General features: G+C 36.2%; 1 protein-coding gene across 1 annotated transcript; it reads right to left on the bottom strand.

Annotated features, from left to right (window-relative positions):
- Positions 1-10,561: 10,561 nt before the first annotated feature.
- LOC115953688 (ras-related protein RABE1c-like) lies at positions 10,562-16,353 on the bottom strand. The gene is made up of 9 exons (XM_031071446.1): positions 16,203-16,353; positions 15,977-16,079; positions 12,811-12,883; positions 12,616-12,716; positions 11,808-11,873; positions 11,481-11,578; positions 11,271-11,333; positions 11,081-11,173; positions 10,562-10,846 (listed from the first exon to the last, which is right to left on the bottom strand). Exons 2-9 carry the CDS (start codon positions 16,047-16,049, stop codon positions 10,763-10,765), a joined length of 651 nt encoding a protein of 216 aa, XP_030927306.1. The 5' UTR covers positions 16,050-16,079; positions 16,203-16,353; the 3' UTR covers positions 10,562-10,762.
- Positions 16,354-17,089: the final 736 nt, after the last annotated feature.

The following is a 17,089-nucleotide window of genomic DNA, read 5'->3' as shown; positions in this document are numbered from 1 at the left end:
GAGAGAGAGAGAGAGATTTCAACTCTTAGGTCAAAAGAAAATTAAAATTTTTTGTTTTTTTTTTTAATATTATGGGTATAATTTATTACTCCAACATTAAAAGCCTTCTTTCTCAATTTTTTTTTTTTTTGACATTTTTTCCCTAATTTTTTTGGCTGTAATTTAGGGTTTAATTTATTTATTTTATAGTTTTTTATGGAAATAAAAAAACTAACGTAATTTGTTAAAATTTGAGGGCCTTAGGCTGTTATCTAACTCACCTAAGACTAGCCACCCCCTGTTTCCCCTTTAGGGTTGATAGAACCTGCCTAGGGTGAGCCACAGGCAGAGGTGTTTTTCCGTCATTAATTAAATGGTTTTTTTACTAATGAAATAGAGATAAGAAATGAAAAAGGAGTGGCAACTATGAGAGTGTTGAAAAATAAAAAGAAATGACACATTCACTACATTTTCACAACAAATTCTTTGTGATAGGCTGTTATTAGAACTAGTACAACTTAACACCTATGATGTGTTATAAAAATGTTGTGGACATAACATTACTCAAGAATAAAAAATAAGTGTGTTTAGGAGATAGTAATAGAATATGTATAAAAAATTAGATTATAAATAGGATATGTATAAAAAAAAATTTAAAACATTTTAACAAATATTTTTAAAAATTCTGTATTTATTTTGAATTTTTTATGTTTAAATTTAATACCACTAAAAATCTTTGGCCAACAAAGAAAAAAAATATATTTTCTTAATCAATAGAAAAATAAGGTCAAACTGAGCCAAAGGGTCTTTAAGCCAAATTACTCTTTTATATCTATTTCTAAGATAGTTCCCTACTTGTTTATGTGTGTGCGCGCATGTGTGCGCGCATGCGCACACACACTCATCCTCTTTTTTCTATCAATATTTCAAATTATGGTTTAAAAAAAAAAAAAAATGATGGGGATGGTAGTAGTCGAAGCTCACATAAATTTTTGTTGTTATTGTTGTTATTATTATTATTATTCTTTTTTTTTTTTAATTTTGACAAATGGTGGGTAAGGATTAAAAAACCAACTACTTTTTTTTTTTTTTTGGGTGAAAAGGGAAGTTTTATAAACTAAGCAATTGAAATAGGAGAAACACTCCGCAAATACAAAATCCCAGCATCGTCTAAACTCAACAACAGAGCAACGTCTGCTAGGGGGAATCAAAAACAAGAAAATTACAAGGAAGCAACGCACCCCTCCTAGCTAGTGCATCCGCACATTTGTTGGCCTCTCTATAACAGTGTTGGATTTGAACCCTTGGAATTCTAATCATTCCTTCTCTGCAATCAGCAACAAGATTGTTATTTCCATTCGGGTTGTGGTTTGTATTCCTTATTAGATCAATAACAAGCATAGCATCCAATTCAATAATCACCGCAAGGAGATTCAGCTCTAAACATAATTGAATTCCATCTATCAACTCCCACAATTCAGCAGCAACGCTAGTCGTTTTCCAATAGCTCTCGCATACCCCTCAATCCACTTGCCCTCTGCATTCCTCGCACGCCCTGGGTTGCCCATTGAAGACCCATCCGAATTGAGTTTGACCCACTGCACCAAGGGCAAAGTCCATCTATCCTGAATAATAGTTTTCACTCTAACATTCCTCCCATTCACACCCAAAAAGGCAAATTCTACTACCTTAATGATCACTTTGCAGTTGTTCAGCTTTGGGGGGTTATTGCCTCTGAAGATAGCCTTATTCCCGTGCAACCAAATACTCCAAACACCAAAAGGAAAAATAACATTCCAGAAAATTCCCAAATAAGAGCAAGCATTAGATTTGCAATTGGTACGCAACCAGTTCACCAAGGTTGAGCCATAGAAAGTATTTATTACAGAAGGGGGAATAAGGGAGTCCCAAACATGACAGGCCAGTGGGCAATCTCTCAACATATGGATGATTGATTCAGCTTCATTATTGCAAAGGGGAAAAAGGTGGGAAATATTCAATCCTCTGGAAGCAAGAGTTGCTCTGACGAGATACTTAGGTGGCAACATTGCCAAAGAAAACACCTGATTTTTGGAAGTGTAGGAATCTTCCAAACCTAACTACCAGTGTCAGTATTAAAGGTATGGCTACCATCTTCAATACAAGCAAGCTTATATGCATCTTTCAAAACAAATTCTCCACTTGGGGACAAAAACCAAGAGATGCGTTCTTAGCTAGTAGTCATGAGCGGCATAGGATTTGCTTTAATATCCTGCATTAGAATCGAAGGAAAAGCAAAGGAGATGCACCTCAAGTCCCATCGGCCCTGTTTAAAGACATCTTTAAGCTGGAGGTTTTCTTCCTCTCTATTAAAAGGGCCGGTAATAAGATCTTGCAGTGTCCCCTTATTGAGCCACTTTTCATACCAAAATGATAAATTGCTCTCTTGACCTGCAATCCACTTGATACCTTTCTTAAAAATAGATTCCCCATCCTTAATACCTTTCCACATAGTAAAGCACCCTTTAATTATTCCCACACTGGTCCAGTTCCCAACACTCCTCCTATAATTGATGTTTTTATGAGTCAACACCTGAGCCCACAGGGATTCTTTTTCACGGTGCATACGCCAGTTCAATTTAGCAAGCAAGGCAATATTCTTTTCCTTGGCTACCTGCAAACCAAGATCCCCATATTTCTTGGGCTTCATCACCTTCTTCCAGCTCACCATATGGATTTTCTTTTTATTTTTAGTAGACCCCCATAAGAAATCCCAACTAAGCTTGTCCATACGCTTGATAATTTTGGGGGGAAGGATTGAACACTGCATGATATAACTAGGGATGGCCATGGTAACAGCTTGTGTGAGTACAAGCCTTCCTGCAAAGGAAAGAAAATGGGATTTCCAACCAACAAGTCGGTTTTGGACCCGTTCAATGACAAATCCAAAATCATGAGGATCTGAGGTATGCTTGATGGGAAATCTTAAATACTTCCCTAGAGCTGGTATAGACTGGTACCCAAGCGTGCTGCATAATTCCTCACGAGCTTCTCTAGAGATATTCGGGGAAAAGAAAACTCGGGGTTTTTCATCACTCACTTTCTGCCCAGAAAGCACACCATATGTCTCAATGTCATTTTTTATGGCAATACAATTTTTCCGACCAGTCTTAGTAAAGAGTACCAAATCATCCACAAAGAAAAGATGTGAGAATGCTATACCCCCTAGAGCAACTTTAACATGGTTCCACAGTCTAGCTTCACACTTCTCAGTAATTAACGCTCCTAGAACTTCCATACACAAAATAAAAAGGTATGGGGATAAGGGGTCCCCTTGGCAAATTCCCCTAGAAGGATGAAAATAATCAAGACCCCCACCATTAACTAGCACAGAAATGGAGGAAGTGGACACACAACTCATAATTAGAAAGGTCAGATTATTAGGAAAGTTGAACAACTTCAACGTATCTCGAATAAAGCTCAATTCAAGGCGATCATATGCCTTTTCTAAATCGATTTTTATAGCCATCAACCCTGTCTTTCCTTTCCTCCTTGACATGGAATGCACTATCTCCTGGACTATTATTGCATTGTCCACCTCTTTTCTGCCAAGCACAAATGTAGTTAGTGAAGGCAACAGGTGTCTTATATGGCCAACAATAATTTTTGTGACAAGCTTGTAAACTATATTGCAGAGACTGATAGACCAGTAATTATTTAGAGACTTAGGACTCTTGCACTTAGGGATCAGCGTAATAAGAGTTTTATTTAAATATTTTGGCATAATCCCAGTGGAGAATATAGATTTTACCTTTGTTTTGACTGAATTCCCAACAATGAGCCAGAAACGCTGAAAGAATCCCCCATGAAGCTCATCCGGACCAAATGCCTTATAAGGCTTGAAGGTTTTAAGAGCATCAAAAATCTCACCGTCCGTCACTGGTACTTCTAATCTGCCTTTATCCTCATTACCTAATCTACATTACCAGCAAGGTGGTATCCAATCTTTAATAGGCACACTAACTTGCGATGAGAAGAATAGGCCAATAAACCATGGTCTTATGAATTCAGCAATTACATAGTCTCCATTCAACCAATTTCCCACTCGATCCTTAATACAGGTGATCTTATTTCTTCTTCTATGGACAAGGGCCGACGTGTGGAAAAAAGTCGTGTTTCTATCTCCTTCAATAATTCAGGTGATACGCGACTTCATACTCCAAAATTTCTTCAAGGCGAAGGACCTCTAAATATTCAGCCTTTAAGCCCCTCTCTAGGTCAATGAGAAAGCTACTAGGCCTATCCACAAGTGCGGATTGAACGCCCTTAAACCAAGCACCAAGTCTCCGTTTCCTATGGAAAATGTTACCAAATTTATTCTTATTCCACTCCTTTGCCTTAGCCGCAAAATTAGTCACCGCAACATCCAAGCTATTAGAAGCACTCCACGTTGCCTTTACCACACTAGGAAATGAAGGATCAGACAATCACATTGGCTGGAATCTAAATGGCCGGGGAAATTGCACTCCAGCTTCATGTTTCAACTTAAGAACAATGGTACTATGGTCCGAGTAAGCCCTCTCCAAGTGAGTAACACTTGCTTCCGGATAGATATTGTTCCACTCAGTATTCACAAACACTCTATCGATTCTCTCCTTAACTAGCTGAGAGAAAGGGCGAAGGTTAGACCAATTGAATCTTGGTCCGGAGAAGCCAAGATCAATCATTCTACAGTTATTTAAGCATTCCTAAAACTTCATAACTCTGCTCAGATTCACTCTTCTGCCCCTAAATTTATCTTCACCATCTAGCACTTCATTGAAGTCATCAACCATAACCCAGGGCATGGAGTGTTGACCAGTAACGGTGGCAAGATTTTCCCACAATAGCTTCCTTTTAGCATATCTGGGGCTAGCGTAGATAGCTAAGAGAAGCCAGGAAGTACCCATAGAAAAATCCTTGACAATGGCATGAATTTCCTGTTCAATGGACGATGTCTCAGACACTTCAACCTAGCCTGAATCCCAGAGAACCCAATCCTCCAATCAAACCAATATTATTAGCATGGATGGCTCCATCAAATGGTAATCAATCAATGATATCCTTAGCCCTGGTGCCACTAACCTTAGTTTCAGTTATAATCAAAATAGCAGGAGACCAAGTTTGAACTAAATCACGAACAGAATTATTAAAGGAGGGGTTAAGAGCACCCCGACAATTCCAACTAACAATATTCATTTATAACAAAATAAATAGGTAGTAAATAAACTCAAAAAAGGTGTGAATCACTTCCCTCATCACAACGCATTTCATTGTCATCATGGCCATTCCTACTGTCGGCCTGCACTTGGTCTTCGTTGTCATCAATATGATGAGGATCATCTTCTTCATTGTTCTGTCTAGCTTCCGGTTTGGCTCTCAAAACTGGATCGATTCTTTTCAAAGAAGCCCTCAAGATGTTCACAGTAGTGTCTGACTGAGCACCTGCCACTTCCCCACTTCTGCCTTGATCCTAATGTGTAATGTCTCACAACGAGCCTGTTGTTGGGGAAGACGTCATCTCTGCCTCATCAGGATAAGTGGCGGAATCTCCAGTTTCTACTCCATTGGATTTGTTTGGATCCTTAGAGTCCTCATCAGTGAACACTTGAAAATCTAGCGATGTCTGATCGGAGGATCTCCATACCGTCATCGACATCCTGGTGGACTTGCTGCTAGTCCAAACAGAGTTTTGGAGTCCAATCTCTTTGTCAAAGGAGCTCATCAAATCGCCTCTAGCCCCAGCAAGAATCCGGGCTTTTTACTTATTTTTCTACTCTCGATTATGACCTTTGCTTGGTGCATGGTGTTGTGTCAGTCTAGACTGATCCTCACCATTGAGAGGTGTAGTGCGATCTGCAAAAGGACCCCTGATAGTTGTATGTGTCACGTGATTACGATTCCCATCACTTCTTTTAGCCTCCGAATGCACAAATTTTGGGTGGGTTGGGCTCATAGTTTTACTAGGGCCAGATTTCGATGGGCCTTGATGTCCAAATTTAACCAACTACTTATTTACTTGTTTATAGAGTCATTATTTTTATTTTAATCACAACTAACAAGATGAGAATTTGCTAGTGTGTGTTTCACAACCCTATAGTTTCCAAGGACGTATATGGCTGTTTCAAGGTGTGCCAACAGAGTTTCTCAAAAAAAAAAAAAAAGGTGTGCCAACAATAATATCATCAATAATATCAATAAGTAGTGGGTCTAACGTGACAACTCACTGCACATGGGTCCCACAAAGTCACCAAAATAACAACAATGCAAATGAAACTCAAATTTGAAGATTTGAAAACTCAAAAAATTTGTTCCCGTTTTTCATCACTCAAACTCAATTTTTTGAGTTTTGGAAGAGTCTTTAGTTTCCATTATCCATCACCAATTTAATAAACTTTTGGGTTTAGTTTGGCTATAAACCAAGTAGTAAGTGGATGTGTTAATTTGACTTCCTAAAGATGAATTCTTGGCAACACCACTTTTTTTTTTAAGTTATGTAATATGAGTACTTTGGATCTTCAATTTTCATTAATAAAAGAGTTTTTCTTTTTCTTTTTCTTTTTTTTTGAGAAACAAACACACACACAAGAGAGAGGGAACGGGGTTCTAACACAAAAGAGAAATGTTATGTCCACAATATTTTCACAACAAATCTTAAGTGGCATGTTGTTATTGGTTGTTATTGGTAAGCAAAAAGTTATTTAAGTCGTAAATTCAAATTAGCATGAATAATAACTTACCACCCTATGATTTATTTTAAATTTTGTTCTTCTAAGATACAAAGAAATATTCACATGATCAACTGATTTCTTTTGAGACGCGTTTTTTTTTTCTTTTTTTGAGAATCAAACTTTTTTATAGTTAATCGGATGGTCTGCTACCCTTTTTTGTTGTCGACCACACATTTAATGACCATTGTATTATCAACAATGGCACATCTCTACCACAGATAAATAATCTAGATGTCATGTAGTTCAAGTGAACAGCTAAAACGTATTCGTTAGATTCATGGATACTTGTAGGAAAATGCCAATCCTACCCACCAAATTGTGACTCTGTATTGAGGTTACTCCAGCATCGAAGATTGCTTTCATTATTGTCAAAACTGGAAAACTTTGTATTGAGGTTACTCCTGCATCGTAGATTTCTTTCACCGTTGTCAAAACCGGAAAACTACGTATTGAGGTTACTCCTACATTGAAGATTGCTTTCACTGTTGTCAAAACTGGAAAACACTGTATTGAAGTTACTCCTGCATCGAAGATTGCTTTCATTGTTGTCAAAACCAACCAAATCATTCTTTATCATTTAGGTTGACTAGTGTTTGAATACTTAATTCTTAAAAATGAGTGTACATAGGGCACTTCAAAAGATCTTAAGAACGCTTTGAACAAGCATAAATATAGAATGCATGATTTTTATTTATTTTTTATTTTTGGTCTGCACATCAATATTCAATTTATTGAAGTCTCAACAATTTGTCTATTACTCTTTTTAGTTTTTTTTTTTTTTTTTTTTGGCTGATAATTCGATTGTTACAAATGGAAAGAGAGAATTTGAACCCTTTAGAGCATTTATAGTAATGGTGCTAAAATAGCTAGTCTTTTGCACCTCAAAAAACTATTTTATCTATTTTACTACCTCACTTTATAATACATTTAACATCAAAGGTATAGAATGCATGAATAAATATATATATATATATATATATATTTTTTTTTTTTTTTTTTTGGGTGTCTACACATCAATATTCAATTTATTGAAGTCTCGTCAATTTGTCTATTACTCTTTTTAGTTTTCTTTTCTGCTAATAATTCGATTGTTACAAATGGAAAGGGAGAATTTGAACCCCTTAGAGCATTTACAGTAATGGTGCTAAAATAGTTAGCCTTTTACACCTCAAAAAACTATTTTATCTATTTTACTACCTCACTTTACAATACATTTAACATCAAGGGTTCTATTTTTTATAACACTTCATTCAAAATAATATAAACAACTCATTAAAATAATAAATAAATAAATAAACAACCACCACAAAAACTTATAGCAACTAGCTACCGCACCACCAGCCACAACAACCCACCATCACAACCACAACCCACTGCCACAACCAAACCCACAATTTAAATCAACCACCACCACCAAACCCACAGCCACCAACTCGTATGAACACACACAAAACAAAAGCCCAATCACAAAATATACGTACCCAAATTTTGATCTCAATCCCAATAAAGAGAGAAGAGATATGGTCTACAGTGGCAAAGTGGTGGTGAGAGGAGGAATAGAGAGAGACAGGTGAGGCGAAAGAGATAGAGGAAAGAGGTGAGAGAGGAGAACAAGAGACAACCACAAGAGAGATAAGTGGGACCGACAGTGTGTTTCAATGGAGTGGTTAGGCGAGAGGGCAGTCAATTATGGAGAGAGAGAGAGAGAGAACATCATTTTATAACTTCTGAGTTACAATAAACTGTCATAGATGGTAGTTTACTATAGCTCATTAGCAAAAAAATTTAAGTATACCACCATCATTGTGAATGCTCTTAATGTCTCCATTGAAAACACCAAAAAGTATCAACTAATTGAACTATAATGCTCTTGGCCACTTCTTGGTCATGCTACATGTGCTTTTGAGTTAGGAAGGTAAATATATAGGATTAGGATTTAGAAATCATCATTTTTTTTTTTTTTTTAGCTTGAAGTCCACTTATTTCCTACATAGGGTGAATTAAACCCCATCCTAATTGATCAGAATTTACCTAATTTACTTCCAGACTGATTTGAAGAAAAATTTCTTTAACCCAATATATGACAATTCAAACGATGTGCTTTAATTATATGACATATTTAATGCATTAAGTAATTTAATACATATAAATAGTTTTGTTAATCATCACATAATATATTGGAGAAGTTCCAAATCAATTTCAACGAAAAAATTTGTCCAATTAGATATGCTAAATGTCAGTTTGTTGCTACCAGAAAAACCCACTCTTCTATTTATAGGCTGCCCTACATTCCATCTGAATCAATCAAACGAAACAGAAGTTGTTACTTAGGAAAGAATTTCTTTAGCGATGAGGTAGCTTTCTTTCCTAACTTACAACAATAGAATCTTTTAGTTCTAATTTGGCTAATCTTAAAGAATAAAAAATAATATAAATAAAAATAAATACCCCCATTTGACTTTTGTGTCCGGATCTTTTTAAATGCTCACTTTTCTCTATGTACAAACGTACAATTTTATTTTCACCCAACTTATTTTTTAGGATAAATTTCACTAACCTACCTTGAGGTTTGGGCTAATGCCAAGGAGATCCAAAACAGTTTAAAACTAACCAACTTCATCCCCAAACCCAACTTGGTCCAAAACGCCGTTTAAGCCTCGTTAGTCATTTAAGCCTCTCTTCTCTCTCTCCCCTCTCTCAAACTCTCTCATATTTCTCATCCCTCTCTCCTCTCATCTCAACTTTTCTCATTCCCTCCCTAACCCTAAACTCAGATCAGATCCCTCAAAATCTAATGGTTATTTCCAACAGGCCATAGCCAACACGAACTACCACAACGATGGTTATCTCTCTCTCTCTCAAGCTTAGCCATAGCTCCATGAAGCCCACACCACCACAGATGGTAGCTGAGCTCAACGACACCACCACAACCACTGATCGCCGCTTTATCCTCTCTATCTCTCTTATACTCTTCTTTATTTCCTCCGGTTGTTTATGGCCAAAATCTCCTTTTGTCTTTGGTTTTGTGATTGGTTAATTTAGTGATTGGGTTTTCTTTTGGCTTTAGGGATTTAGTGATTTTGATTTGGGTTTGTAAACTGGGGCACTAGGTGTTTTAGGGTCAAGAAAAAGAGATTTTGGGGTTGATTTTGAAATGGGTTTGGTAATTTTGTAAAAAATAAGTTTCTATTTCTACTAGAAGATGATGGGAAATTTGAGGCTCCACCACCATTGAACACATTCCAGCCCCACCTTCTAGCCTGTTCATATCAGTAGGCTGCTTGAGAAATATGGGAATAACATAATTTTAGATCTTAATTTTTTTGGTGAAATTGATACTTTCCCTTACTCAAGCATTTTATTTTTGGCAGAGGATGTTCATGGATTCAAAACTAAATCTTATGATTTTTGTGTTGGTTTCTCGTGGTTTTGTACAAGAGACTTTGTTTTGGCTGTCTTGAGAGAGAGAAGAGAGGGATGACTGCCAGAGGAGCGAATTAGAGAGAGGAGAAGGGTAATCGGGTACAAACTAATGGGTCTAACGGTGGTTAGGAGCTAACTTGGGTTTAGGGACTAATTTAGCCAGTTTTGAAATATCTTGGACCTAATTGGTATTGGCCCAAACCTTAGGGTAGGTTAATGAAATTTAACCAATTTTTTATGCAAAATAAGTCAAAGAAAATAAGCTAACCTAGACACAGTTATCATGAAAAACTGAAGAAAAAAAGGCAGGCTGGTGCTAATCAACTATCAACATCAGAATTCGTAATGGCAATCTGACAAGAACAAATTAGATTCTATCAAGCTCCCAAAAAAACAAAAAACCAACAACCGAAAAAGGAAAACAAACTAATATATAATTAATCTTAGAATACGAAGATCTACCGTTCATACCCAAATGAGTAGTGATCGTAAAATAATAACAGGGAGAGGCAATACAGGCAACAAAGACATTTATAACAAAATTAGTTTTTTCCATCAAACTGGTTGCTTTGAAAATGTATCCTTGTGATCCCATCTTCAGGACGATGTGCTTAAGATCCACAGCAAGCTGATCTTTGGGCAGTTTGGGCAGCCCCTGCAGCCTGGTCTGGTTGGTTAATCTTAATTGTCTGTGGCTGAGAAGATCCAACAATTAAAACTCTGTTAGAACAAGCTACAAGAGGACATATATATATATATATAGGATTGGTGTAGATTTTTAGTTAAATGTAAAATACTTCAAAAATAGAGATAGTCATAAAAAAATAAAAATACGCAAGAACTTAGCCATGCAAAGAAGAAAACCCATTTACATTTATTTATTTTTATCACTTTATGACTTCAAAGTTCGAACAAAGTTATAATTATACCTCAGCCCTTGAGTCAGTATCCGCCAGCCTTTGCTTAATATCCCTAGCTATTGAAAAGAAAACCTCTTCCACGTTTAAATTTGTCTTTGCACTCTGTAATTTTCAGGCTTCACAACATAAAAAGAAAGAAGAAAGAAAGAAAAATCCAACTAGTACTGTAAGCTCAATATAAGCAACAAAGTTTACTCACAGTCTCAAAGAACTTGATACCATATTCATCAGCAAGAGCTTGACCCTTTGAGGTAGGAACAGCCTGAGAATAAGGTCATCATCAAGTCAACATAAGTAATAACCAAAGGAAAACTGATGCACGTATGCATGCGCACACCTGCATGTGCATGCATGTGAAGGCACATGCACACACACACACACACACACACACACACAGAGGAGGACAGACCCTTTTGCTTTCATCCATGTCAGCCTTGTTACCAACCAGTATCTTGTTGACATTGTCAGAAGCATGCTGTTCAATGTTACGAATCCAATTCCTAATGTCTGAATGTAAAAATAAATCAGTTTGATTAACATTTATACTCAGAAAAGTTAATATTCACCATTGATTGAAAAAAACTTCATCCAAGCAATGAAGCTCCTCAAGATATCAAGTATCAAATTATAGCAACATGAAAAATCTAGTCTGCTCTATGAAATACAGTTAAGCGGAAGAGTGATCAATATCACAGGATTCCCAACTTCAAATAACAAGAGTAAAGGAAGACATTACTGTTAAAAGATGACTCGTCAGTGACATCATACACAAGTAAAATTCCCATGGCTCCACGGTAGTAAGCTGCAGAAGATAGCAATACTTGATCAAGCTTCTAAAACACTTCCTTTTCTTATCTTTCTTTTTTTGGCTGAAAGCTTCTAACACTTGAAATTAGGCAAAGCAACACTTGGATGGTAATCAAACATAAATATTTATCAATTAAAACAAAGCTCTGCAAGTATTATTCTTGAATAAATAAACTATAATTAAAAGATTAAAGATTAAAAATTAAAATTTTAAAAATTAAAATTTAAAAAAAAAAAAAAAAAAAACTATATTAAAACAGTATAATATCTGAGAAAACACAGCTCTGCTAAAATTGAGCAAACCATATATATTTACCCCTCAATGATACCACCAAGCCAAGAGGCTCAAGTACTTTACAGTTAATCCATACATGCCATGCCTTTGTGCTCCTGCTTTTGGCAGGAGACACCAGCTAAAATGTCAGCCTGTTAATCCTTACTGCAACTCCGATTTGATTGATTATGCAAACTATTTAAGCTCCTGTTAGTTATATCATACTATATGTTACTCCTCTATAAAAACATGCTCTAATACATAAAAAAAACACCCACAATTGTGAGTTTTCTCAATCACCTTTGTGCCAAAGATAACAAACAAAAGTTTTGTAAAACTTATGAAAACTCCAAACAATGCAACACAAAACTGCATTTCCCATAATGTGTGCAATACCATAAATTTTGTATAAATAGTACATTTACAACCCCAATTGATATCACCTTCAAGGCCAGATACTAACCAGTTGTAATCGTTCGAAACCGCTCCTGGCCAGCAGTATCCCAAATTTGTAGTTTGATTCTTTTGCCATCAAGCTCTATGGTCCTTATCTTAAAATCAATACTGTAAAAGATAATCAAACCCAGTGACATTAGAAACTGATCATGGAGAAACAAAAAAATAAATCCCAGTATATACTGGCTTAGAAATCACTTACCCAATAGTTGTAATAAAACTAGTAGTAAACGACCCATCAGAGAACCGCAAGAGGAGGCAACTCTTACCCACACCTGCCGTGTCAAATACAGGTACAGTAGAAGTATTCAGTATCCTAATTCAATATATACAAGATGCAAGTTATATCTCAAAAAAATTATATATATAAAAATGAGAGGCCTCTAGTGATTATAACATCACTCTTTCTAGTCCCACTTTTTTTTCGATAATACAATAGCTATTGGGGAAAGAGGGATTTGAACCCTAGATGTCTATGTTGGAAACACTAAGTGATGTCAGTTAAGCTACAAGGCTCTGAACACTATTTCTAGTCCCACATTACAAGCTAGCACTAAATTCAGGTGACCTTTAGTGATAGTAAGGTAGGAGAATTTAAGCCAACAAGGAAAGAAAGGTCCATTAGTCCATTGTATTGTATTTCTTTATGTTATGTTTTATCTAATTATTATGTCTTTAAAATTTAACAAGGTAATGTGATTGGCATGTAACATTTTTTTATAGATATGCTAAGATTCAAGCCTATGATGTCCACTCTATAATCATTGCTCTTAATCATCAAGCCAAGACACCAATTGGTTTTTGGTGTAGATGGGATTCAAACTCAGGTCCCTTATTCGAAAACAATAGACTTTATTAGTCAAGCTAACTAAAACCCACAATTGGCATGTAAGTAATATAACCTGTAATAAAGTTGGGATTAAATTGTTAAACGTAGGAATAAAGACCTTTATAAATAGCCTCTTGAGTCATTGTAAGCAACCTTTTCTCCAACCCTTCTTCTACACTAGAACTAAATTATCCTCACCATATCAAGTGGATTAAAGCAAAAGATCCTAGATTTAAGCCACAAAATTTAGATTTGAGTCAAAGGTCTCAACTCTCAACTTTAAGTGGTAGAGATCTTGGGGTAGAGGAAATCAAGGCCAGCAAACAGAGATGCTGAGAAAAGGCGCATGATTGAAGATTTGCTGTACAAGTTCTTCAGCAATGGGAACCAACAGTAGCCTATATGGAGATTCCAAGAGGCAACTGCAACCCCTAGGACATACTGATATGTGGTCTTGAAGATGAGAATGATAATAGAGAAGAAAACTCTTTTCATGATGCTGGACCCATAAAATATGTGGCAAGAGGCAGATTGAAGGATAGGTTGGTGTGAATATTTGAATTGAATGATGAACTTTTAGATGGTGCCACAGACTAGGATTCTCCACCGGATTATGATGTCTACTTTGATAATGGGCAATGTTGAGGCAAGTACTTCAATACATATTAAAGAAACTATCCAAGAGATTGATGCACACCACATGTTTGATACAAGTCCTAAAGAGTGTTCTTTTGGACAAGGAATGTTTGCATAAACATGTTTATTTGAATAACCCACTAGTGTTCTCAAAGAGAAAAATTTAAGTGATGATGGACACTTATGCTCGTAAAGAAGTGCTTTTTAATAATTCTTTCATCGGCATAGTTTTTAATAATCATGAGAATCTTTATTCTTATAAGTTGTGGAAAATACTGATGCAACAATTTTTTTTTTTTAATACTAACAAAGTTGTCCCGATCTCTTCAAACACTTGATTAATTCCCCCCCCCCCCCCCCCCCCGGTGTACGCAATCCCTCCGCGTCCCACATACATCAAGTAATTTCAAGGAGCAATTCCTTACGGGTGGCCCCAAAAATTCTAGCTAACGGTTTTGAACCCAATACTTCATGAATCTTATAAAGCCTCTCAAGAACCACTAACCCTACCTCTTGAGGTTAAAATATATATCCATTTAGTCTAAATTTAAAAGAGATAAAATTAAAACATTTGAACAAGGGTGCTCAAATAATGCAAAATCTTGCTATAGTTTCACCCTCCTCCGTGCATCAGCACACTTGTTGACTTTTTGAAAAGTAGTGTTTCACCCTTGTTAGAGGTATGCGGCGTATTAGCTTGCTAAAATCAGCAATAGGCGAAGAAGTAACATTGTCAGTACTAGAATTTTGTGATGTCAAGTCCACAAAAACTTTTGCATCTAACTCCACTTTCACAGTTTGTAATTTCAGTTTGTTACATAGTAAAGACCATCCCACACTGTCTACTGACTCTAGGCCTAGTCAACCAAACCTACCCACAGACACTGATGATTTTCTAGTTGGTCTCTCTCTTTGGGTGTGTGCGTGTGTGTGTTGCCATTGTTTGCTTATGCTATTTGAGCTTGTGAGTTGAGAACCTGCATGGCAAGTGAATAAAGTGCACGGAGGCATCACTGATCACTGGAATTCTTAAAGTCTAATTGGTCACCTATGTATTTGGGAAGAATTTATAGAGCAAGACTCAATTTGACAAAATTAAAGAGATGCAATGAGATCCAATTTTTATAAGAGAGTTGTATGGTGCTTGATGATGGTAATTCATTTTAAATGACTTGTTCATGTTACAAATGGAAGAAAGGATCTCAAGCTTATTGCGCACAAGTTCTTATTCACATATTAAGGCTGAGGTATGGAAAAAAAAATATTATTCAGGATTCTGACAGAATGGAAAACCAAAACCAAACCTGCAGACGAGTTTTCTCCAACTCAAAGAGAACAGATGTAGGAGAATCTCAAAAAATGCACAATCAAATTGAACTTTTAAGACATAAAATTTGACAAGATAAATGGCATTCCTTTAGTTTCGTCCCAACGACAACCCATAGATCAAAACCTATCTTCAACCAAACAGAACTTACTTAGCTTTTTTTCCTTTCATTGGTAAGTTACACACACCCTCCCCCTTCATCCAATCATTACAGTAGGAAATGCCATTTGACCTAGAGTTCATTGGCATAACAAGTTTAACACGCGTCACCATTTTCAATTACACCGCGCTAAAATCATATACAGAATTCTATTAAAGTGGCACTATCAAATAACCCCAAACTCAGAAGCAGTCAGTTAATTAATAACACAATTACCAATCAAATCTAAAATGCATTCCACACTACATACCAAAAGATCCACCATTATTTTCCTCATAAAAACTACTAAAATTTAGCCAATCGTTGGTGTTTAGCTCAAAGTAACATAAACTACAATCGAATCAGGCCTAAAATACGATCAAATCAAGTAAAGGAAATGGCAGATTTTTTGATAGGGCAAAAAAGTAAAATCGTACCGCTATCGCCGATCAGAAGGAGCTTTATGAGGTAATCGTAATCGGCTCGAGCTCTTGCAGGTGGAGCAGCCATTGAAAAATTCTATCACCGAAGAAGCAAACCCTAAACGAAAATGACACTGATTGATTAATAAAATAAATAAATAAATGAAACAAAAAATGAATTTAAAATTTGAAATTTAAAAAATTGAGACGATAATTTGGAGGATTTGTGAAAAGGAAGTACCAGATCGGAGGGAAGAGTGAGAGAGAGAAAGAGAGAGATTCGAAGTTTTTGAGAGAAAAGAGGAAACGAAGCGTCCCTGGTGAAACGTCAGCACCGGTCGGCCGTTGAGAAAAATGGTTTTCGAGGAGAGAATAAAAGTTTGGAAAAGGCGCGTTATTACTAGTAAGTTATGAGAGGGGACTTTTGAGCCGTTGGATTGTGAATGCATTGAGATCTGGATCGATCGGACGCACGATAATAGACTTGACGGATTAATGAAACGACGATGTTTTGATTCGCTGGGGAGATGAAAGACGTCGTTGACGACACTGGTTTAGCCGGTTACAGGTTGCTTTGTGGAAAATGCCAGTGCATGTGCAACGACTTTTTTTTTTCTTTTCTTTTTTTTTAATATTCAAATATCTTACACCAAATATCTTACAAGCAAAAAAAATATATATATATATATATATATCTCTTACAGCACGTAATTACAATGAGTGAATAATTTCTGGAAACAGCCCTAAGAGCATCCGTACTAGTCATTACAAAAATTATGTCATTTTACCACATAAAATATCTACTTTATTATTTTATCACATCATTTTACAACATCACATTTATCAGATGTTTTATCATTCAATTCTATACATTAAAATAATATTTACTACACATTAAAATAATATTTACAACTCATCAACACAATCAACAGCCATCACACTACTGCCAACAACCAACAGTCACCACCACACAACCACCACATCCTCCACAACCAAAAACACAACTCAAAGCAAACCCAAGCAAATCCAGCCAAATTCCACAACAAACAACCATAACCCCAACCTAAACAAATCCAGCCAAATCCTTTGCCACCCATCAACTACCTTAACCAATTACCGACCCAAAAC

The sequence above is a fragment of the Quercus lobata genome, chromosome 7 (genome assembly GCF_001633185.2).
Source record: "Quercus lobata isolate SW786 chromosome 7, ValleyOak3.0 Primary Assembly, whole genome shotgun sequence".
Taxonomy (NCBI): domain Eukaryota; kingdom Viridiplantae; phylum Streptophyta; class Magnoliopsida; order Fagales; family Fagaceae; genus Quercus; species Quercus lobata.
The sequence above is the reverse complement of the archived record's forward strand: the minus strand, read 5'-3'. Positions and strand labels throughout refer to the sequence as shown.